The sequence below is a fragment of the Miniopterus schreibersii genome, assembly GCF_964146895.1.
Source record: "Miniopterus schreibersii genome assembly, chromosome: 8".
In the NCBI taxonomy this organism is placed as follows: domain Eukaryota; kingdom Metazoa; phylum Chordata; class Mammalia; order Chiroptera; family Miniopteridae; genus Miniopterus; species Miniopterus schreibersii.
This window is the reverse complement of record NC_138109.1, coordinates 71,937,358-71,954,805: the sequence shown is the minus strand read 5'-3', so window position 1 is coordinate 71,954,805 and position 17,448 is coordinate 71,937,358. Positions and strand designations below refer to the sequence as shown.

General features: G+C 41.4%; 1 protein-coding gene across 1 annotated transcript in view; it reads left to right on the top strand.

The window, feature by feature from the left end:
- Nucleotides 1–309: 309 nt before the first annotated feature.
- Nucleotides 310–17,448, top strand: part of GCNT2 (glucosaminyl (N-acetyl) transferase 2 (I blood group)) — an 87,148-nt gene continuing 70,009 nt past the window's right edge. Inside the window, exon 1 of the mRNA XM_081144721.1 lies at nt 310–1,699. Coding sequence (XP_081000847.1) covers nt 778–1,699 — 922 coding nt within the window. The 5' untranslated portion in view covers nt 310–777. The remainder of the gene's footprint in view (nt 1,700–17,448) is intronic.

Below are 17,448 nucleotides of genomic sequence, written 5' to 3'. Positions count from 1 at the left end.
TTGCCTTTATTCATCGGAGTTCCCCGTCACTTTGTGGAGTAATTAGGTGGTGAGGTAAGCTTGTAAAAGGCCTTATCTAACAGCAGAGAAAATTAAGTCCTGGAAACAATTTGACTGAACAGCCAGTCATATGCCTCACTTTACAGCATGCCCAGCCAACATGGAGATGGAGGTGCGTGTGGAAAAAGACAGGGTTAAGAGTTTTATTTTTAAGCACTAAATATTTATTGACAGAATAGCTCTCCAGGCGGTGTTCACATGCTCGGAACTGACGCCTTTCACTTGGCAGTGCTGTTTAAGCAAACAAGCTCAGTCAGTTGAGCACAATGATTAACAGGGAGCTGGGGAGCTGACACAGTGGACAACCTTTGGCCAAGAGGAGAGGCTGGGTTTGAAGTCTTGGAGCAATGACATGCAGAATGGTCACCTCACCTTTTAATGATTTTATTGTGGAGATAGGTGGAAGCATTGGAACCGCAACCTCCCTGAGGCAACTTGTTTTTGTGTAGTAACAGGTTGCAGATTAGTGGGAGACTGAGCAAAGCAAATCCAAAGGAATTACTTCAGAAATGTGTCAAAGAAAGGTGGAGATGCAGCACAGCGGTCAATGGAAGCAGGAAAAAGGACAGGAGTGGTCGATCGGAAGGGCGTGAAACAGCCGATCAGAACTGCACGTACGCAAAGGATGGTTCTGGATTCCGGAGAAAAATGTAAGTTGAATACATCTCCCCTCTGATCAGAGCTCGAGATATTTTACCCCCTTTCTGGCTTTGGAGAATGGGCTCTTGGAAGCACTGTCTTTTCAGCGTGTCCCTCATCACGGCCCTGAGTTTCGTCTTTGTTTACAACAACAAGTTATGGGAGAAGAAACGCTTCCTGAGGGCGTCTCTTTCCAATGCTTCGCTCTTAGCAGAAACCTGTCATCAGGTTTTTAAGGGCAAGGTTTTTTACTTAACGGAGAATGCCCTGAAAACTACCTTCAGCGAATCTGCCTGTTATGAATATGTGGCTCAGAGTCACTATATAACAGAAACACTCTCTGAGGAAGAGGCTGCGTTCCCTTTGGCTTACACAATGACCATCCACAAAGACTTTGGCACTTTTGAGAGACTCTTCAGGGCCATTTACATGCCCCAAAACGTCTACTGCATTCACGTGGATGAAAAGGCAAGCGTTGAATTTAAAGATGCGGTGGGGCAGCTACTGAGCTGCTTCCCCAATGCCTTTCTGGCCTCCAAGATGGAGCCGGTTGTCTACGGTGGGATTTCCAGGCTCCAGGCCGACCTGAACTGCCTGAGAGACCTGGTGGCCTCGGAGGTCCCCTGGAAGTACGCCATCAACACCTGTGGGCAAGATTTCCCCCTGAAAACCAACAAGGAAATAGTTCAGTATCTGAAAGGATTTAAAGGGAAAAACATTACCCCAGGGGTGCTGCCCCCAGCTCATGCCATTGGCCGGACTAAATACGTCCACCAAGAAATATTACACACACAAAATTCCTACGTGCTTAAAACAACAAAATTGAAGACTTCGCCTCCTCACAACATGACCATTTACTTTGGCACTGCCTATGTGGCCCTCACGAGGGAATTCGCTAACTTCGCCCTCCAAGACCAGCATGCACTTGACCTACTGTCCTGGTCCAAGGACACCTACAGTCCAGATGAACATTTCTGGGTGACACTCAATAGGATTCCTGGTAAGCGTGTATCTTAACTTTTGTTTTTATGAATACACGTTGCATGGTCAATATTGAATGAAGTGCTTACAATATAGTGAAAAATTAATATTTCAAAGGTCTTTACCGTTTCAAATGTTAACTTAGAAGTTTTTTGTAGCTGCTCTGCTCACAGAGCAGGTTGATATAACTCACCTCCACTTTCCAGATGAGGAAAAGAGGCATAGTGATTTAGCAGGGCAGTGGTGAGCTCCACTGTCTGGCTTGATCTTGCTGATATCCCAGGCTCCTTTCTGGGCCCAGAGACCCACTTCAAATACGGGCTGCAGCCTTGAAACAGGGCAGGGGACTGACAGAACACTGGCTGTGCAAATAAGATTAAACTCAGGTCTCCTTTAAGTGTAATGCACTTATAATCAGGAATAGGTATTATAAATTAAATTTGAAGGACAATTTGAACATTTTAATCATATTTTTGCCCCTGTTGAAGCTCCTATGGCTAAATTCATATCCTTTCAAAACAGAGCAGGGTACAACTTCAAATTTTCCATATGCAAGTTCTTTCCTGAAATTATGCCAGAATTTAGAGCACCTGAAAGGTTTCTAGACCAGTGCCTTAATTTTATTGACAAAGAAACTTCATTGTGGTTACATGATGTGCTCATCACGCAGCTAGTAAGTGAACGTGCCAGTTAAACACCAGGTCTCCTAAGTCTGATGTTCTTTTTAACTTGATTTCCAGTTAGGTCCCAATTGTTTATAAATTAACTCCTCTTTTCCTTTGGCCCAAGTTTCAAATGATTTGAATGATTTCAAGTTGTTTACAGTGAACCGATTCCGTTCTGCTAGTTCAATTCAATGAAAATTCAGAGTCACGGGTGAAGGGAAAAGTCACGTGAATTGCTATGAGGATCAGGTTCACGGTTTCCTGAAATTAGTAGTTCCACCCTGGATGCATGCTACGATCTCCTGGAGCTTTTAAAACGACATAAGACCAGGCCCCATCTCCCAGAGGGCCTGACTTCCTGGGCCGATTAGCCTTCTGTATGTGTTCGGTCTCCATGAAATTCTCAGGAATAGACAGGGCTATGAACCATTCATTATAGCTGTTAGTTTTAGATATTAGTATACAAAGCTTTATAGACTTACAATGCTTTTTATTTTTGCCCCCAACCACTGGGAAACAAATTTCTTTTCTCTCTCTTTCTCTCCCTCTCTCTCCTTCCTTTCTTCCTTTCTTTCTTAATTGAGATATAATTGGCATAACATTATGTAAGTTTCAGGTGAACAACATAGTGATTCAGTATTTGTCCATATTGATCAAAATGATCACCACAGTAAGTCTGGTTAACATCCATCACCACAGGGTAGAATTTTTTTTTCTTGTGATAAGAACTTTTAATAACTATTCTCTTAGCAATTTTTAAATATACAATATAGTATTATTATCTAGAGTCACCATGCTGAGAGAGAGAGAGGGAAGCATCAATTTATTGTTCCTCTTATCTATGCACCCATTGGTTGCTTCTTATATGTGCCTTGACTGGAGATCGAATCGAACCCACAACCTTGGCATGTCAGGATGACGTTCCAATTAACCGAACTCGCTGGTCAGGACTACACCACATTTTCTTTAGCTATTCGTCCATCAAAGGACATGTAGGTGGTTTCCATATCTTGACCATTCTAAATAATGCTGCAATGAGCATGGGGTGCATATATCTTTTTAAGTTAGTGTTTTTATTTCCTTTTCAATCTGTGGCTTTCTCGGAGCTGGAAGGGGTAATGTATAGTAACAAAATAATCAGGACTCAAGAAAGTGAAGTGGGGAGGTCTGACCGTGCAGCTGTTCCTACGGAGTAGGAAAAGCCCCGCTCCGTCTTATGTGTTGCTTGGACCAAGTATGATGGATACTGTTCAGGCCTGGGCACCATACCTTAAGGGGAGACATTGACAAAGAGAGCAGCCAAGGATAAAAGACTAAACCCTATTTTTTTTTTTTAGAAATTATCACTGACAAACCAAAAGGATATTTAATCTGAAAAAGACTTGAAGAGGTATCATTGCTTTCCCATAAAGATTTGCTTGAGAAATTGAACCAACTTTGTAGTTTTGAAAGAATCTAGGATCAGTGGTAGGAGATAAAAATCCTACCCGCCTGGGATTAGAAAAGATAGCTTCTCAGTGGTTAATAAGCTCAAGGAATATGTGGAAGCAGAAGCTGGAGAAAGGCTGTGTAAGAAGCTCATAATCCAGTGTTGGACAAAATGAGAGTCCATGATTCTAAGTCTAATCAGTTTATTGAACAGAAACTTAAGAGTAACACCCTGACTTCTCAACATTATTTATCTTTTGGAACTGGATTTTTACATACCTGCTTAGCAGTTACAAGTGAGCAAAGCAATGGAAAACAAATGTACTGCTCCATGCCTTTCAGAAATTTAGAAGAGTAAGCCCTTGGGATACTCTGTGTGTCACTAGTCTGAAAGATACTTGCTGGGGGCTGTGGCCCATCACTAGTGCATCTGATGTCTGCGGGGGCCTGGGGTGGCCAGAGTGTAGGACTTGGTCATGAAGAGGACAGAAAACTGGAAACTTAGGTGACCATTGTGTTTGTCACTCCTGCTATGTGGAAATCTGGGTATTTCTGTTTAGAGGACTCTTCTAGTTGAGGCATGAGTTGTTTGTTTCAGCCATTTTTAAGATTGTTCTAGTTGAGTGTGATGATTGGGGGCTAATTAGGACTCTCAAAGAAGTAATAGGCCAGATAAACACACATACAACATCTCACAAATGAAATGGCCTCATGGGGGCCTACAACAGCAACACCCAATAGAAATAAAATGTGAGCCACATATGTAATTTTGAGATTTTGTAGTAGCCACATTAAAAGAAACAAAAATAAATAGGCAAAATTAATTTAAATAATGTTTTTAACACAATGTAAAGTAACATTTATACATGTGGCTGGTGACTTTCATTGGCTTTGTTTTATTTTTCTGGGTTTCATGGATTTAAAGATTTAAAAACTAACCAATAATTTCTTCTTCACTTGCTACAAAGGAGAATTTCTAATATGACTCTGTGGGAGTTTATTTCATTCATATTAAAATGTGAATGGATGAGCCCTGGCTGGTTTGGCTCAGTGGTTGGCGCTTTGGCCTGCTGAGGACTAAAGGGTCCCCTCTTCAATTCTGGCCAAGGGCACATACCTTGGTTTCAGGCTCGATCCCTGGCGCCTGTTGGGGGGCATGTAGGAGGCAACCAATTGATGTGTCTCTCTCACATCGATGTTTCTCTCTCTTTCTCTCCCACTCTCTCTGAAAAGCAATGGAAAAAATATCCTCTGGTGAGGATTTAAAAAAATAATAAAATAAATAAAATGTGAGTGGATGAGAAAAGAGCCTTTCCTGAGAGCAGGTTTTGTTGCAGGTGGGAGGAAAGAGGAATTCCAAGGTGCCTGAGGAGAAGGATTAGAGAGAGGAAGAACACTGGAGATAGTGGGCCTGGAAGCAAGACTCCACCTGCTTCTCACTTTTCTCCCCCAGGAGCCAGCCTCTGGCCCAGCCCTGCTGGTACTCTGTGTCACATACGTGCCCTTGTGCCCTTGATAGGAGAAGCTCGTTGCATTTCCATTTGCTGTAGAGTCCATACTGCCTGACCTTCTGTCATTATTTGAGATTGGCTAATAATAGCTTTAGTCCTGATATGTAAAAATGCAAAGCTGAGGTTCCAAGTCCTGAAATCTCAAGAGAAGTGACTGCAGGAGGCAGGGAAGAGCAGATGTGAGTCAAGATGGTCCTGGGAACTCATACAAGTCAAGAAGATCCCAGTGACTTGGCTGGGATCTTGATCCAAAGAGAACTTATGTTCCTCAAACACCTGCTCACAAAGCTTCCAGGTCACTGGGTATATGGGCAGATTTGCAGGGGAGAAAAATTTTGAAGGTAAGTTTTACTGTTATCTTGGGCAATTTACACTTTTATATCTGCTAGAAATACTGATTTTTGTCACCTCATAGGAGAAGCAATCCAACCCTAGCTGATTTGGCTCAGTGGTTAGAGCGTCAGCCCATGAATGGAAGGATCCAGATTCGATTCTGGACAAGGGTACCTACCTTAGTTGTAGGCTCAACCCTCGGCCTTGGGGCTCATGAGGGAGGCACCAATTGATGTGTCTCTCTCACATCGAGGTTTCTCTCTCTCTCTCTGAAGAGCAAAGGAGAAAATATCCTTGGGTAAGATAAAAAAAAGAAAAGAAAAGAAAAGAAAAGAAAAGAAAAGAAAAGAAAAGAAAAGAAAAGAAAAGAAAAGAAAAGAAAAGAAAAGAAAAGAAAAGAAAAGAAAAGCAATTGGTGAATTGGGACACCTGTGAGTTCTTTCCAAGGAAATACACTGTATAGTCTCTTGAGAAGGTGATAAATGGCAAGACAAACTTCACCTTTTATATATATAGAGAGAGAGGTTACCAAGGAAACAGTGGCACTAGTTTTATAGCTTGTCCAGAAGAAATGGGGACGGGGGTGTTAACTTGTGGATGATCTTTTATCTTTGCTATACTTTTGTCTGCCCTCCTTTGCTGGTCACTGGGTTTGTTCTTTGACCATTCTGGGGTTCATACTCTATCCTTACTTACCTCTTTCTCTTTCCCCAGCTAAGTTAGGCTATTTTTTCCAGGTTCTTCTCTCTCAAGAGGATAATTCATATCTGTGTTGTCTTGGAAGTTAAACCCCAGTAGGATTCAGGGCACCTAGATATTCAGTATCTTCTACATTTTAAGTTATGGAATAATGAATGAGCTTAATTTCTTAGTTATAAGATGACTCAGCAGAAAAGAGGACCATTGGAGATTTTTATATATTTTTTTGTGTTAAAAAAAGATTACAATGTCTGCAAATCAGAAATTGCCCTAAAATGTAGTTTAGTTGATTTATATGCTTCTTACATATCCACATACATTACCATAAAAATTATTTGCATAATAATGATGATGCATATGAACACATTAGCTTTGTTAATTATACCATCCTCTGGGATTTCTGAGGAATAATCAGAGCCGTGACCCTGCTTTAATATTAATATCAAGTTAATTAAATGAAAATATAATTAATTATTTAATTTAATGAAACTATTATTAATATTTAATATTCAGAAATAACCTTTTCTGTTGGCGAGGATGTGGAGGAAAAGAAACCCTTGTGCACTGTTCGTGGGATTGCAAATTGTTGCACCCACTATGGAAAATAGTATGGAGATTCCTCAAAAAATTAAAAATTGAACTACCTTATGACCCAGGAACTCCACTTCTGGGTATTTACCTAAAGGAATCCAAAACACTAATTTGAAAAGATATATGCATCCCTATGTTCATGCAGCATTATTTATGATAGCCAAGATATGGAAGCAACCCAAGTGATCATCAATAGATGAATGAATAAATAAGAGGTAGTACATATGTACAATGGAATATTACTTGCCATTAAAAAGAATGAAATCTTACTATTTGTGACAGCATGGATGGACCTAGAGGGTACTTGCTAAGTGAAATAAGTCAGACAGAGAAAGACAAATACCATATGGTGTCATTTATATGTGGAGTCTAAAAAACAAAACAAATGAACAAACAAAACAGAAACAGACTCATGGATGCAAAGAGCAGATTGGTGGTTTCTGGATTGGGGGGGGAGGATGATGGGTGGAAGAGATTGGGGGACTGGAGGTACAGTTTGGCAGCTGCAGAGTGGTCACAGGAATGTAAAAATAAGGTTTAGGCCCAACTGAACTGGAGTCAGGGGTCATCAATTAGAACGCATTTCAGACTTTTGCAAACTGTAGAGTATGTTGAACAAATGATCTAAAGATGTGTTTACACTATAGAGTGAAATGGTTGCTCCCATTTGCTGGTGGAATTTAAAACCAAACAGTCCTGGCTCTGCTACATACAGTCTGTGTAACTTTGGGCAAGATGCCTAATTTCTCTAAGTCTGACTCTTCACCTGTATCTTGAAGAAAAACTATCTCCTTGTTGGACTGGTAGATGGGTTAGAGTACACGAATTGTACCCGGTGCATTGTAGGAAGGCTTTACTTGTTCAGAGGAGGAGCAGGCTAACTTCTTAGATGTTGATTTTTGAGGTTTTAATGTTATTTTAAAATGTCTGTGTGTAACCAAAAACCCTCACAAACAGTTGGCTTTGAAGGTGCAAAGATGATTTTTTGCTAGTAGTCAGGTTATGGCCTGTAGAAGTTATGCCTCAGCTGTAGCTACACTTAGCAATGTCATGTGTAGAGTCCTAAGTAGTTGGTTTCTCTTTCCTCTTATTAGGAAGCAGCATTCTGTGACTAGTTGAAAGCCTCACCCTCTGTCACTGTAGACTGGTCTGAAAACAAACGGTCTCATGTCCTTGCTTGTATTGTCCCCTTGTTCTCGAATGCTCTACTTTTTCAGCTCATTCTAGTCATTTCTCAAGACCACTAGAACCGTCATGTCACTTCCTCAGAGAAGCCCTCCCTGCCCCTTTCCTCTCCCACACAGGCAGCCACCTCTACTCCACTTGGGGAAGAGCATCTCCTGCACTGCATCCTAACTACTTGTGTGGATCTGGCCCCCCCTCTGCCTGGCATCTCTGCCCCCCCGCCACCCCACCCCAGTGTAAGAATGTGAACTAGCCTCGCCAGTCTGTGGGGTTCCCATATAATTTTGAGTAAGGAGAAAATGAATGGGAGAGAAGAGTATTACTCTGCTTGTCTAATACAAAATTTAATACAATTGAAGAAAAGTCTCCTGCAGCTTTGCAGAAAGTGTGTTTTCTTCTTTCTCAATTCTGGTTCAGCTTTTACGCAGCCTACAGGGCAGGAATCCTGCGCCCTGCCCCTTACCTGCTTTCCTAAAGGGCAGACATTTGTTGCCTCCCTTGCTGAATGCACTAGAAAATGCTCCGGGAGTGGTGTTGGCCCTTGGGAGCTATTAGTCATCTGATTGTATAAGGTCCGTAAAACCTCTTCATGCATTTTGTAGATTGAAGCTGTACATTTTAGTTCAGGTCCAGAAAAGTAAAGTCAACAGTTAAGGAAATTTGCCAGAGTCATTTTAGCCAGGAGAGGCTTTGATTGACGGTGTCCAGAAAATGTAGTTAAAGTGGTTTATTTGGCTACAACTTGAATTCCCGGTTAATTGCTAAACTCCAAACACACCTCTTGGCAGTTTTCCCCATACGCCCTTCTTAGCCTGGAGACATCCTGATTATCTTTGAGCAACTCTCCCTCCATTGTTGGGCCAACGCCCCCCCCCCAGAGTTGACCTTTGTCCCCTGTGCCCCAGGTGCCCTGTTTTCACCTGACAGTCCTTACTTTCTTGTTAGGGCTTGTTGCTTGGGATTCCATGGGAACTGACAGAATGCAGAGGCTTGATGGGCCCCTGAGCTTCGTATCTTCTCAAGCCCCCACCAGCACCAAGCTTGGCTTCAGAGTGAATCTGATTCACTTATGTTGCTAGTACAAAATAAATATGGTGTTACTTTCAGTCAAATCCAGAAGTTTTCTACTCCACATGCCACTGACACCTTACAGCAGACCCTAGTGTAGGCACTGCAGAGCCTTCTAGAGGGCAGGTAAGCCATCACCATGAGTCCTTAGCAATGGTCCCCACTGGATGAATTGCCTTTTTTCTTCCAAGTTAAAGCTTTATTGAGGTATTATTTGCATACGGCAAAACTGAGGTATGTAATTCAGGTATATCATTCACACACTGCAAAATTCACCAAATTTACCCATTTCAAGTGTAAAATTCAATGATTTTTGTTATATTTACAGTCTTGCAACTAAGATCCCAATAGAATTTTTTTTTTACTGTTGACATTATTACAGATGTCCCCCAATTCCCCCCCCTCCCGTATCCCCCTCCTCCCAGCCCCTGCTCCACCCCGGGCCTTCACTACCCTGTTTTCTGTGTCCATTGGTTACGCATATATATAAATAAATCCTTTGGTTAATCTCTTCCCCTTCCACCCCCTTCCTCTCTGAGATATGTCAGTCTGTTCCATGCCTCCATGCCTCTGGACCTATTTTAGAATTTTTTTTTTAATATATCTTTATTGATTTCAGAGAGAGGAAGGGAGAGGGAGAGAGAGAAACATCAATGATGAGAGTCATTGATCAGCTGCCTCGTGCACGGCCCCCACCAGGGATCAAGCCCGCAACCTGGGCATGTGCCCTGACTGGGAATCAAACCTCAATCTCCTGGTTCATAGGTCGATGCTCAACTGCTGAGCCACCCGGGCCGGGCTAGAATATTTTTATCACCTCTGAAAGAAACCTCATGTCCATTTACAATTACTTTCCATTTCCACACCCAGCCCTTACTTTTCTGTATGGATTTGGTCTTTGTGGACATTTCGTATAAATTGAATCATACATGGTTTTTCATGTCTGGCTCCTTCCAATTAGTGTAAATTTTTTTCTTTTTAAAGAAAATTTTTTAATTTATTGATTTAGAGAGAGAGGAAGGGAAATAGAGAGAGAAACATTGATTTGTTGTTTCACTTATTTATGCATTCATTGGTTGATTCTTATATGTACACAGACCTGGGATCGAACCGACAACCTTGGTCTATCAGGTCAATGCTCTAACCAACTGATCTACCCAGCCAGGGACTAGTGTAATATTTTTGAGGTTCATGAATGTTGTAGCATGAGTTAGTGCATCCTTCCTCTAAGTGCATGACTACTATTCTATCATATGGATAAACATTTTGTTTATCCATTCATCCATTGATAGGTACTTGGGGAGTTTCTACTTTTTGGCCATTATGAATAATGCTGCTATGAACATCCCCGAACAAACCTTTGTATAGACACATTTTCATTTCTCCTGGGTAGATCACGAGAGTGAAATTGCTGGTTTTTATGGAAACTCTATGTTTAACATTTTCAGGAACTCCAAGCTGGTTTCCAAAATGAAGGCACCATTTTACATTTCTACCAGCAATCTATGAGAGTTGCAATTACCGCTCATCCTCACCAACACTTGTTATTGCCTGTCTTTTTACTTAAGCCATTATAATGGGTGTGAAATAATATCTCACAATTGTTTTGATCTGCATTTCTCTAATGAACAATGATGTTGAACATCTTTACATGCGCTTGTTGGTCATTGGTATATCTTCTTAGGAGAATACTAAGTGCCTGTTAGAGGATTAAGTGATGAAATTGTTGAAGATTGAGTTAAGGACATACTACATGGCTAAAATGTTAATTTAGGTTTCTATCTTCTGAGCCCTCTCAGCAATTAGCTAAGCCTCATTCAATAAATAAAGCAACCCATTTAATCGAGACACTGTCTTACTATATAGTTACTATAATTTGACCCCTTTTTCTGTGGTTTTATGCAAACTGCAAGTCTTCCTCCTTTTAAGAATCAAATGATCGTAACTCTCTCCTTTCTAATGAAACCACTTCGGCTATCTTTAGTCTATATCCTATCAACACCAGAAATGTCTAAACCTGTAGAGAATTTTTATAAGAGTTTATTTGAGCAAACTGACGACAATTGCTGGGAGGTAAAATCTCAAGTGCACTACAGAATAACAGTTTTGCAGTGTCTTTTATGCATCTGGAATTGCAGTGGGAATTAAAAGAAGATTATGTAAAGGTAGGAGAAAGCAAGACAGGGATTGGATTACAGGATAGTCAATAAGATTATATACTCTCTCAGGGTGGTCATGTTTCTGCCGGGTCTGATGGAGAGGCATTTTATTTTTTAATCTTTTTTAATACATTTTTAATTGCCTTTTTGAAAAGGAGAGCATGAGAGAGAAACATCTATTCATTGCTCCACTTATTTATACATTCATTGGTTGATTCTTGTATGTGCTTTGACCAGAGATCGAACCCACAACCTTGATGTATCAGGACAATGCTCTAACCACCTGAGCTACCCGGCCAGGCATTGTGTTAACCTAGAGGCACAGAAACAATGGATAGGGTTTGCTTAAGGCAAAGATAAATCTTCTTTTACTAAAGAAATGATATGCCTGGGGGGTGACCACCCACCACGCCTGCCCAGTGAGGAGTTCCCGGTCAGATCGCCCTGACAGTTTACTTTTGGCGAGATGTATCACAGAGCTCCTTTTTGGTCCACAGCCCTTACTTACCCTGCTGTTTAGCAGTGAGATGAAGGGTTTGTGCTGGAGGCCTAATTAGTATTTTTGTGGCTTTTATTTTTTGCTTCCTCCATTTCACAAGATTTGCTTCTTGGCTGTGACCTCCCTCTGCGTGTGGGCATTGATTGGCCTGTTAACACCCAGAAACTTAGGAGGGGGCTTGTTTAGACCCACATCAATTTGTTGCTTCCAGTAGGAATTCCTATGTTACAGATTTAGACAGTGTCTGACAGCGTTTCACAATCATTTGTTTTTACCTCAGATGATTCATAAATGTGTCTAATTTTCTCCTTATTAGGAATGAAGCAATCTTCAAATTCCTATCTTCCTTGCAATCCTAACTAACCTCCGTTTAGCTTTGGTGAAAAATCAGAACACTTTTTATGGAAGGTAAATCAGCCACCCTTGTAGAATTTTCCATTCATATGCTGAGGCATGTGCAGCTCTTTTTTAGCTGCTTTTGAGACTTTACAGGGCACAGTCCTGCTCTGTGAGATTCCAGCATCTTCAGTCTCATGAGTCAGGCGAAAGCTCGGTGAGGGCCGGGGTTTCAGGCTCTCTGGCTTTCCAGATTCGAAGCCATAAAAGGGAAGGTTGAGATAGGAGGGGAAATGAAATCAAGGACAAGGCAGGACTGAGAATGAAGTTAATTTCAACGATAAATCACTATTGATAAGAGCCGGGCCCGAGAATAGAAACCTGAGCTTGTTCTGAAGGTCTTAGGGCCTCATACATAGTGCAACTGAAAAGCACTCCATCTTTTTCCAGTGTGTGGAGTGCTTTTAGCTTATTCCCATCTGTTTGCTATAACGGCAGCTCTTTCCCTGTTAGGCTTTGCGCCCCTTCCAGCTGTGGCTGCGCACGCGGCCCTGCGGGCGGTGGTTGCAGGCTGGCTACCTTATGGGCCCCAGCAGTGCGTACGGCACACAGGCCCAGGCAGTTGGAACCCTTTAGACAGACACCTCTGGCTGAAAGAGCTTTGTCCATTTGTGGGTTTTTCTAGATTTTTGTTGTTGTTGTTAATCTTCACCCCAAGATATTTTTTTCCATTGATTTTTGGAGAGAGTGGAAAGGAGGGAGGGGGAGAGAAACATCGATGTGAGAGAGACACATTGATTCGTTGCCTCCTGCACCTGCCCCAACCAGGCCGGAATCCAACCTGCAACCTAGATACGTGCCCTTGACTGGGATTCAAACATCAGATCCTACAGTGCACCAGCCGATGCTCTAACCACTGGGCCACACCAGCCAGGGCTGTCCATTTTTTTAATAGGTGCCAGACAAATGCTTATTTTCTTTCTTTCTTTTTTTTTTTTTTTAATATATCTTTATTGACTTCAGAGAGAGGAAAGGGGAGGGAGAGAGATAGAAACACCAATGATGAGTCATTGATTGAGCCCAAAACCCGGGCATGTGCCCTGACCGGAAATAGAACCCTGATCGCCTGGATCCTAGGTCGGCGCTCAACTGCTGAGCCACGCCCGGCTGGGCCAAATGCTTATTTTTAATATGTGTCATGGTGAGAAAACTATTGAAAAGTACTTCCTTAATATACCATCTCAAATTAAAAGTAAATTTCAAAATCTCAGAGGGGCAAAGTTTCCATTTGGTCATAAAAGGTAGAAAAGAGCTGAATCCTGTAACTCAGCATATATCTTTTGGTAGAATCATATTTTAATGAATGGCCTATGTTAATTGTATGGAATGGGGCTATTTCGATGTCCTAGATGGTTCCAATACTGGCACTGTTGAAGAAGTCCTAGAGCACAAATGTTTTCTCAAGGAGAGAGCAAAAAGAGCCAACATGATGATGCTTCATTTGATTAAGTTATTTAAGCCTCACAGAAATCCTCTGTGGGAAGTAGATACTATCATCTCCAATTCCCAGATGAGGAAACGGGGCTCCAGACGGTAGAACGGCTTAATCTAGGTTTGCCTGACCCCTAACTTATGATCATTCTAATCCACCATACTGCCTTTCAGATGTTCCAGTGACTGAAGCAATGTATTTAATAAAAATACTACTCTTTGAATATCTAGAAAATATTTAAAGATCTTAATGAGTTTTCAACTTTTTATTTTAAACTAATTTCAAAATCACTATACTTATAAGAAGAGTGTAAAGCACTCTCCTGTACCCTTCACCCACATTTCCCAACCCATAACGTTTTACCATATATTCCCTAACACCAGCAACAGAGATACTTTCTTGCATAACCATAGTACAGTCATCAAGTGATACAGCATTTCTCTCAGTCCGCACATCACTGGTTGTACTAATAATGTCTTTCATAAAATTAGGATCTCATTAAGCATCTCAGACTACACTGAAATGTCGTATCTCTTTAGTTTCCTCTAATTTGGAACAATTTCTCAGTCTATGGTGTCTCTTCAAGGACTCATCATTTTTGAGTGCAGGTTGATGTTTCTTCATGATCAGATTCCAGTTACCCCCTTTGGGCAAAGATACCAGAGAAATAATGCTATAAAAGCCTGCTGTGCTGATTTGTTCTGAAAATGGTGACATTAACTTTTGTCATTTGGTTAAGATGGTATCTGACAAATTTGTATTATGTATTTACTACTAAGTAATTACTAAATATTTTGTAGGGAGACAGTTTGAGACTATTTAGACATCCTACTCTTCATCAAATGTTCACTCTCCAGTTCTACCATCCACTCATGGTTCTTGCCTGACCCAATTATTACTGTGTGGTTGCCAAGCTGTGATTTTTTTCTAACTCCATCCTTCTATGTTTATTAGCTGACATTCATCTCTAAGGTAGAGCCTTTTCTTCTCCTCATGTGCTTACCTGCTTTTTTGTTTGTTTATTTATTTATATTTATCCCTATGGACATGTATTCCCATTTTACTCAATGGATTACAATTCAATACTATTTATGCTTATTTTGCTGCTCAAATGTTCCAGACCTGGCCAGTGGGGGCCCCTTCAAGCTGATTCCTGTGTCTCCTCAATATGTCCCCATTTTTCTCTGAGCACTTCCTTACTTTCAGGCACAAGGAGATGTTCCATTAATCTTGTACCTAACTTGCCCCGGTCTTGGAGTCAGCCATTTCCTTTAAGGAATCCTCGTTGCATTTAGTAAAGAATAATATTTAGAAACTAAAACCAGACAAAGTGTCCTCTGCCTGTCACTACCCTAGTCGATAAGTAGAGACAAGGTCGAATCTTTGTGGTGCGTTTATTTTCAGATGGCTGGCGATCTGAGGGAGCGACAGGTGTAACACCCTGAAAGAAACTGCTCTGACATCTCGACTCTTAGCTGTTAAATAGGGTTAGAGGGTGGGAGAGACTCTAAAACTGTGAGTTCCCAGGGTCTGTTTTCTATCATTGTCCTTGTAAAGATTAGCCCTCAGACATTTGTTTCCCTTTAAGCATGTCCTGTTCTTGATCTACTTTCAAAATTTATCTTCTTTCTGAGTGATAGACCCATCTGGACTTCAAGTCTGCTTATCTTTATGACTCTATCTTTCTTCTTACAACACATCCTCCACAGTTTCCCAGGGTCTGTAAGAAAAATCTCTTATCTATAGTTAGTGTGGTGAATAGTTATTAATCAACTGTGATTCTTTTCTTATTGCATACCCTTCCTCTATCAAAACCAAGATCTGGGCATTCAGAAGCTTTATTACTTCTATGACCTTTCAAGGGTCAAAGCTAGAAAAAATATATATGTATGTGTACACATAATATCTGTATACACAATGACACACACTTACACATGTGCATTCTCAAACATGCACTCCAGCTCACACATTGTCTCATCTCACACATTCACGCATGCATACCCATCTATATTTTAATTTTTAAAATATATATTAAAAAACACAATTTCACACTATCTCTAATTCTAATCTAACAACATGGGGTCTATTCTGTCCACTTCCTTCTCCAGCAGTGAGGAACTGGCTCCCATTAACCTCAGTACATTCACTTATTTTCTCAGTAATAACTAGTTCCCACTATAGAACTAGTTCTCCCTGTGGTGCTTAGATGAAGTCTTGGACCCAGGACATGTAGATCTACCTCTCACCAGCTTGGTCCCTGGGAAGAAGGAAGGAGCTCTGAGTGAATTTTGATACCTTTATAAATCAATTTATATTAGGAGGCTGTTACGTATATAAATTCAAAGTCCTGTTCCAATGCTACCTGAGTTAATGACTTTGGGTAATGAAAACTCACTTGCTTATCTTTAAAATAGGAATAATAACTGTGCTTATTACTTTACGGGGTTGTTGTGAGCATTGAATGGTGATGTTTATGAAATGTTGACCAAATACCTGGCACCTGATAAGTGTTATCTTGATGCTATCTTTTATTATTGTATCAGTCAGGGCCCCAGCAAGAAAACAGACAGCATGTTCAAATTAGGCTAATCAAGAAAGGGTTAGGAAAAGTACTGTGGACAGGGCCCCTTTGGCAATAGCTGCAGTCGAAGGAGACAGGTATCCTGTAAGTGGCATGCAAGATAGGAGCTGGGGAGTAAATCTTTCTCTCCTCTCCTCACTGGCGAGCCCAACCAGAGCCCGAGCCCAATGACAGTCCATATAGGTCAGCTCTCCTGCAGGGGAAGGACCAAAGGCTCAAATGGAAGCTTTTCATCTCAATTATAAAATGGGTAACTGATTCTGATGGAATTCTTACAATAGTGTATCAGACTCCTGTCAATATATCGGTCTCCTGGATAATCTCGGACCTAGTCGTCAAAGAAAGGAAAGCTTAAAAACAAACTTAGCAAAAGTGATCAGGAGAGCAGGTGTCCTGAGAATTGCAAAAGGCTGGGGGTTAGGAAGCATGGTAGCAAGATCTGAGCACCTGGAGTGCCAAGTCAGAACAGAGGAAGTGCTCTGGGTTGGTGAATTGTTCTCTGTAGAAACAAAGAGGTATGGATGGTTCACAGGGGCTCTGTCCCTGGAGATTATTACCAGGTGCCTAGATAATTAGTTCCAGGACCAGGCCTTCTGGAACCCAGTTCTGCCTGGGCCAGGTATTCCCTGGATCAGGCCCTCTGCCTGTGACTGGTCAGACCATACAGAAATGTGATTACCTCAAGAGGGAGCTGGAGAGATGGAATTTGGAAGTCAATCCTAAAATGAGCCTGAAGGAAAAGATTTGTCCAGATGGCTTCCTGAACAATAAAGAAAATATACTGAAAGGAAAGGAAAAGAAATGTCACAGTGTTTCAGGGTCAGGTGTCTTCTCAACACATGTTGATTGATTGAATGTGAGAGAAAGAAAAGGAGTGCTGGAAAAAGGAGTGCACGTGTCTTACTGAAGTGAACACAGCTCTCCTTACTTATCATGATTTCTCCATGAAGTGGATCTAGGTGCTGAGGCCAAGACATTTCTGGTCCTGCCTGGAAGGGCACAGGCTCACACTGTGACTGAGAGCAAGAGCTCTGGAGCAAAGCTACTCACGTTCAAGTCCTGGGCCAGCCCTTCCCAGCTGAGTGACCCTGGGCTGGGAGGTTCCCTGGGAGACCAGTGACCTTCTGAGTCTCAGTTTCCTCACTGGGCAAGTGGGGGTGAGAGCCCCTAATGCCAGCTATCAGCTTTGTCATTCATGCTTCTTGGTACCTTGTTATAACA